At 40.5% G+C, this 7,755-nt stretch overlaps 1 protein-coding gene across 1 annotated transcript in view; it reads left to right on the forward strand.

Moving 5' to 3' along the window:
- Positions 1 to 7,336, forward strand: part of LOC139649987 (oxysterol-binding protein-related protein 8-like) — a gene marked incomplete at its 3' end in the record, with an annotated part of 88,382 nt that extends 81,046 nt beyond the window's left edge. The window contains exons 4-8 of the mRNA XM_071526509.1: positions 92 to 168; positions 2,617 to 2,697; positions 3,988 to 4,089; positions 4,768 to 4,971; positions 7,252 to 7,336. Of these exons, the coding sequence (XP_071382610.1) occupies positions 92 to 168; positions 2,617 to 2,697; positions 3,988 to 4,089; positions 4,768 to 4,971; positions 7,252 to 7,336 (549 nt within the window). The remainder of the gene's footprint in view (positions 1 to 91; positions 169 to 2,616; positions 2,698 to 3,987; positions 4,090 to 4,767; positions 4,972 to 7,251) is intronic.
- Between the last annotated feature and the right edge of the window lie 419 nt (positions 7,337 to 7,755).

Below are 7,755 nucleotides of genomic sequence, written 5' to 3' on the forward strand. Positions count from 1 at the left end.
TTGCTGGGAGATTAAAAAACTGTATATATTGGCATGCAGGGAGTTGTTGTTTGTCCGAGCATTTCCTTATGCTGCTGTGTTTTGGTTGCAGGTTTCGAGAGAGGGAAAGAAGACCTCCTGCCACTACCTTTGAAAGAGGATGCGACGCATTCCATATCCAAGAGCAAGGTAAGGAAGAAACCACTCTGCTTATTTGAAATACCGAAGTCATGAGGTGAAGTGGTGAACAAGTAGAGGTTGGCGGGTGGTGGGTTGGGATAATGGGGTGCTAGGGTTGTGTGTGTGTGCTGTAATGAGACTAGAGAATAAGGGAATTACTGCACATCTTACCTCCCTCTCCCAGCCTTGCCTCGGGCGTGAAATAGCCTACATTCAGATGAGTCACACACTGTACACATCAAACATTTATCAACCAAAAAAACAAACTCAGCGCTTCTCCCAAGCGGCCACAGTGTGGAGGAGGCCGCTCCAGTCTATCTGTCTTAAGTCCAGATCAAACTTGTTAACGTGTCATCATTAATGCAGATGTGGGTGTGTGAGTCTCTCTGTGAGTCACACCACAGAGGCTTGCATCAGACAGGAATCCTATTAAGTCCTCGTTATGATTTTGTCATCAGAACAGAGAGAGAGAGCCGGTCCACGCAGTGAGAAGCACCCAAAAATATTCCTGGTCCCCTATCTCTCTCGTACACACACTCCCACACTGCTCCAAGATGCCATGTTGAGTTTGGCCGTGGATTCACCGCGTTCACAACACCGGCTCCGTTCCTTATCCGACTGCACACAAGTATGACAGGATAATTTCAGAGATTGCTTAAAAAGTTGGACTGGTTCAGAAGCCCCATTGAGGCAGCTAGGCTCTTCAAAGTCATCAACCAAGGCAAGGGTTTGATGAATCCTTATCTGGGGGCTTCAATTAATCTTTTGATTCTGCTGTCCCAAGCATCCTCCATCTCAGAACTGCAGTAAAAGCTGAGGAACACTTGCAAAATTGAGCCCACATTTCCGGCGATTTTTCCAGGAATCAATGCAATCTCAGCCAAAGAAAACTATACAGGGTTCTCAATAGAAAAAGGATTTGAAAGACGAGACTTAAGCTTCAGTGCTTGTTATCATCTACCCTGGAGCTCCCTCCATCACTGCCTGTGGGCGTTTTAAGCCTTAAGTAGCCCCGCTTTAGGATCCCCACACATGCCTGTCTTTCTCTCCACTTCAAATCACTCCAACTGGCTTGTGGAGGTAGCTGGCAGAGGCACACCTGCAGCGACATTTATAGCCTCCATTCGGCTAACTGAGCTAAGTTTGGGCTACCGTGGAACTGAAGGAGCTGGTTGGCTAAGCTGAGATGAGGAGGGAAAACATTTGTGGTGATAGATTTTTAAGTGTGGTAATAGATTTGTAGGTAAGTAGTGAAGATTGACATGACATTATAGTCATTTGGCTGATGCTCTTATGCAGAGCGGCTTACACAGAGTGCAGCAGTAAAACAAGCTGAAATGTCCGGAACATTATAAGCAACCATTAATAAGGATTGCAATGGTCAGAGGCAAAGTATCCCGACAATATTCCTGTTACTCTAGGATTATCATATAAGAGAGAAGTGGGTAAAGATGGTAAGTCGCTTTGGACCAAAGTGTCTGCTAAATGACGTAATGTAAATGTAATGTAATATAATGTAAATAAATAAGATGAGGCGAGAGGTAGAGGTGATTTTTTTGTTGTTGTTAATATCCCCTCCACCTCCTCAAGGTTGAAGGATGATTCATGAAATTTAGAAAAAAAATAAATCAATTTGTAATATGCCAGTTAACGAGCATGTTTGAGTTTTTGTAATGAATGCCCGTCTCATACAGAATAATACATTTCGCAACCTCCAGGCTTCTTCCAGTAATTAATTAATTAAGTAATGGAGTCTGAAAAAAGGAAAAATAAAAATCTCTTTTACAGGCGCACTGAAAATGTTGACATCCACCAGACTACATCACTTCTTACTGCAGCCAGAGACAAACTTCAGGATTGTTTGAAGCTGAAATCTTTACCGGAAAGTGATATGAAAAGAGAAATTATTATGAACAGACAGTGTAACGGTAGCGCTTTCTCTTCAGCACACGATAAGGGGGAAATTGGTCACTTCTGAGACTAATATATGAGGAATTAAATAACAAAATGAAATGTCCACCCAAGACTGTACGATTTTGGCTGAAACGTGAACATGATTATTAATCAGAATTATTAGTCTCAATGATATGAGGAACAAAATTATTTTATTGCACTTTCCATATCTTATATCAGCATCTTAACTCTTGAACTACAGCTGACATTCAAAATGAAACAGAATGTTTCATTATCGCTGATATGCTAATATTTCATAATGTTTAATTGTGGAAACTAAAATCGCAATAAAAGATAATTGACAATTAATTGTGCAGCTCCAATTTCCATCATTTGAAAAACCTTGATGCCTACTTTAAAAGAAATGATTGCTGGCATGAAAGCAAAGCACATTGTCATCTGCGTATTTTGAAACATAAACTTTTTCCAAACTGGATATCTATATGTATTTGTTGCAATTAAACCCTTCGTATCTCCCCCCCCCCCCCCCCTCTGTCTACACAGTCTGAAACAAAGCTGTACAATGGCTCGGACAAGGACGTGTCGACATCTGGAGGAAAGCTCACAAAGAAGGAGTCACTTAAGGTAAATGAGCTCAGGTCGGCTTAAGCCCTCCGCATCCGGACACTAAGTCTCAGGACGGGGATGATGAGCCTTAAAAATACCCTTGTACATATGGAGAGTGATATGTATAGTCTACTGCCTCTAATGTCTAATGGCTGTTGTTTGTCCTGCACTGTCCTCTAGCACTGCGTCACTTTGACATGTATACTGTGTATAAGATGAGATTAACTTTATTGTCCCTCGAGGGGAATTTGAGTGCTGCTGCTGTTAAAAGGAACATCAGAACAGGCTTTAACAGACGCAGGCAGATACTGTAGCTTACAACACAAAACAACAAACTAACAACATTAATGTAAAGCAGCCAGACAGTCCAGTACGCAGACTTCCACAACCTGGGCTAGATTTATCAAGCTTGACGAATAAAGGCATTTGAATTCTTATTCTGAAAAAAGGCTGCCTTCACTTCATTACAGCCCAGTGAATCCATCATTCAGAAAACACCATGTTTAAAAATGAGAGGGTATGATGCAGTGGACGGATCTGAATCCTGACTCTTGGCTTGGAGTCAGAGTTAGTCTGTCTCTAAGGCAGCCAAGCTAATAGGATGCTGGGCAATGAATGCTAATGCCCAGTCGTTCAGCAACACAATACCACTTGACATTAGACGGGCAGCAATTTTCCTCTGTCATATTTTGCATTAAATTAGATTTGTTCCCTTGGTTTCAAATTAGTTTTTGTGTAAGTGGTAGGAATTGGATGAGCTTCTGTAACTTTTGTTTATTCTGCATGGATTGGATGAGAAGCTACCATTGAATAGGGGAGAGAGGCGGGTCGGGGGGCTTAAGGAGCTGCTGACCCACCTCACACAATTTCATTTGTATGGGTTTCAATGGATAGTTTTAGTGGGGGAAAAAAATCTGGGGGGAAATCTTTAGTGGATACCTCACACTACACATTTTACTGTTCTAACCACTCAAACCTTTTTACAACCACATTTTTTATGACTGTGGAGGTAGATCAGTGGGGAAATGCAAAAATATATAGCTGGCTATCTATTGTCCCTGCACCATCAGTACTATTTATATATGCGAGTCAAGAGCCTACAGTCAGCTCCACCAATCAGAATCAACCAGGTGGTATCTTAACAAGGACACTTTGGCGTGATTACATTTGCATTGCTGGCTTATTATTCACTGTTAATACAGTGACAAGTGTAATTGAAGCTAGAAATGACGTGTGGAATATTAATATCCACAGTTGTGTGAATCAATATGTTGTTTGGCATCGTCTTCCTGTCCGTGATCCCCGTAGGTGCAGAAGAAGAACTACAGGGAAGAGAAGAAGAGAGCCACCAAGGAGCTGCTCAGCACCATCACCGATCCCTCCGTCATCGTCATGGCCGACTGGCTGAAGGTCAGACCTTCTGACACTCCACCGTCAACTCTCCCTTCTGATGATGTGTATTTATGCACTGTATATATGAAGAGGTTCATTCCAAAGTGGGATTTCCACCATTTATGACAAAAAAGGCACCATCTACTCGATGGTTGATAACACAAAATGATGGTTACATACTGGATCTTCTATATTTTAGAGTTATGGAATGATGAAAGGGTTAGGGTTAACAAATCCAATTCCAGTCCCTTTAACTTTAGTTAAGAATGATGGATGATGATAATTTCCCTTCTCTGGTGTTCATACCAGATAAGAACACATGAAGAAACAGCTGGATATGAGCAGCATTCCAGACTTCATTTGTTCTGTCAACATCCATCTCCTTCTACCCATAAATCCTTATGTTTTGGTGTGATTACCTGTAGTTTTCGAGTAGTATTTTCAGTGCAGTTAGAAGAGTTTGAATAAGCCTCTCCACACATCACTTGGTGTGAACGCACACTTTATCTTCTTGGTTAATTTAAATCCTCAAGACACACACCTCCTCCTCACATAGCCTAATCCAAAAGTTAATTTTAGCATGGGAAGTCCTATGAGAGAATGTAGGACTGGAATATTCAAGTCATTTCTCTGTGTTCTCGTGTGTGTGTGTGTGTGTATTTGTGGTGTGTGTGTGTGTGTGTGCGTCCACCCCAGATCCGCGGCACTCTGAAGAGCTGGACCAAGCTGTGGTGCGTGCTGAAACCAGGAGTCCTGCTCATCTACAAGACCCACAAGAACGGGCAGTGGGTGGGAACGGTGCTGCTGAACGCCTGCGAGCTGATCGAGCGTCCCTCCAAGAAGGACGGCTTCTGCTTCAAGCTCTTCCACCCGCTGGAGCAGTCCATCTGGGCCGTCAAGGTCAGGATAATAGGAGGATACAGGATTCACACCGGTCATGGACTTTTCTGGAACATCACTGAGAGTTGAGGAAGTCAGGGAATTTGATAAATTCTCTGGGAAAGTCAGGGAATATCAGGGAATTTTTCAAATGGGTCGCTTTACAGGAATATACCAGAATGTATTCCACAGTTTCTTTCACACATTTGCTGTTGAATTATAATAAGTTGTCGCATCCCAAATTTTTATTTGAATAGATAGATAGATAGATAGATAGATAGAGAGATAGATAGATAGATAGATAGATAGATAGATAGATAGATAGATAGATAGATAGATAGATAGATAGATAGATAGATAGATAGATAGATAGATAGATAAATAGATAGATAGATAGATACAGTAGATAGATAGATACAGTAGATACAGTAGATAGATACGATAGATAGATAGATAAATAGATCGATAGATACAGTAGATAGATAGATACAGTAGATACAGTAGATAGATAGATACAGTAGATAGATACGATAGATAGATAGATAAATAGATAGATAGATATAGTAGATAGATAGATACAGTAGATAGATAGATACAATAGATAGATAGATAAATAGATAGATACAGTAGATAGATACATACATACATACATACAGTACATACATACATACATACAGTAGATAGATAGATAGATAGATAGATAGATAGATAAATAGATAGATAGATACAGTAGATAGATACATACATACATACATACAGTACATACATACATACATACAGTAGATAGATAGATAGATAGATAGATAGATAGATAGATAGATAGATAGATAAATAGATAGATAGATACAGTAGATAGATAGATACATACATACATACATACAGTAGATAGATAGATAGATAAATAGATAGATAGATACAGTAGATAGATACATACATACATACATACATACAGTAGATAGATAGATAGATAGATAGATAGATAGATAGAATAATGCCAATGGTTTGTTATGCAGACTAATGGATTTAAATCACAATGTCCTTTTGCTCCTGCAGCCGGTTTTTCTCTCCACGTCTATTACAATGAACAAAAACAGATAATCAGGGGAAAGTGGACCTTCCACACAAAAAAACAACCCTTTATTCCCGGCAGCAAAGTGAAATTGTGAAACAGATGTGGATATTTACTGCATAATTAAGAGCTCAGCTTTGTTTGATTGAGGACAGAGCCAGAAAATTATGCGCGGACAGCCAGCCATTTTCATATTTGGCAGCACACATTTTCCATTTGTTCTTTTGTTTTCAGCTCTGTTCTTTTGTCCACTCCAATTGTGGTTTGGTATTCATCGCTGACCTCTCATCCCAAGTATTTTTTTCCTTTGTTTGTGGTATGAAAAGAGTTGAATTACAATCAGGGGGTCTGTGTTTTACATTACAGCGTTTCTGGGCTCTCCATCGTCCTCTTCACTATGGAAATAAACACTTCACTCGCTCAGCTTCTGTCCCCTCTGTCCCCTCTCAGCGCTCGTTTGCATAATGACAGACTTAGTCGTTTAGACTTACTCAGTTTGCATATATACTGTAAATGATAAAAAACTGAGAGAGGAGAAAAGAAATGCAAACTCTGTGGGTGAGACAAAGAAACCCCAAGTGGACTTATAAAACCATCTCACCCCCCCAAAAAAAGAGACACACAGGTGAAGTGAGGCAGAAAACAAAATTACATTAAAACTCAAGACAGAGGAGAATTGTACAAAAAGAAAGGAAATGTGTGTGAAAATACGTGTTATTAAGGGGAAAGTGTCAGTTAACACGGAATTGATCCGTCTTCCAATTTATATCAAGGTCTAATAAACATGATGGAGCACAGAACCCCGAGAAGTAAATGACTGATAATTAGCCTTCATTTATTTAAGTTGTTAATAGATTCTGTACAATGTGAGATTTGTACATTGACAGATAGATACTGATTAACACATACACACACTGCTTAACAAATGGTGTTTGTTTCATAATAAACAAATAATAGAGAAGAAGAAGAAGAAGTAAGAAGTCTCAAAGCCATGACTTGAAGTTTGCACAAAACACTTGAACAAGCTATAATTTACATGCTAATATTCATAAACACTCCTACTGTACTGTCTCTCTCTCTCTCTCTCTCACTCACTCACTCACTCACTCATTCACTCACTCACACACACACACACACACACACACACACACACACAAAGTAACACCAACCTCAGTCTCACACATTTAACCTCCTGTAACATTTATCCCCCTCCCTCTTCTTGTTGTCCCCAGGGTCCCAAAGGAGAGGCGGTGGGCTCCATCACGCAGCCATTACCCAGCAGCCACCTCATCTTCCGCGCCGCCTCCGAGTCCGACGGTAAGAGACGGCCGCTTTCGTTTACACTTCAGCCGTTTATCTTACACTGTTATCAGGAGCGGCTTACACTGAGAGAGCAGGTGTAGAGTCTTCATCTGGGTCATTTGGACAGGAGATTGTAGGAAACTGAACCTCTGACTGTTCGGTCATTCTATCCACCAGGCCAACCTGTGTTTGCTGTATAATCTCTGTTCTCATCTCTGGGTTTAGCCCCACCCCCCGTTTTCTTTTTCACTCTCCAGCCTGCTTGTGTCTCTGCACTGATGAAAGTATAGATTCATGTGTGTTTGTACCAGGGCTGGACGATATTTTCCTTCACAACGCAGTACACCGGCAAAGCTAGAAAGATGTAAACACAAAGAAAATTCATCTTTTGTCCTACAAAACAACAATTAGAATTGCAATTACAGCACAGTATA

The sequence above is a fragment of the Centroberyx affinis genome, unplaced genomic scaffold (assembly GCF_046629955.1).
Source record: "Centroberyx affinis isolate AG114_WGS23_722 - 3 ecotype Tasmania unplaced genomic scaffold, CSIRO-AGI_Caff_v1 ptg001420l_1, whole genome shotgun sequence".
Lineage (NCBI taxonomy): Eukaryota > Metazoa > Chordata > Actinopteri > Beryciformes > Berycidae > Centroberyx > Centroberyx affinis.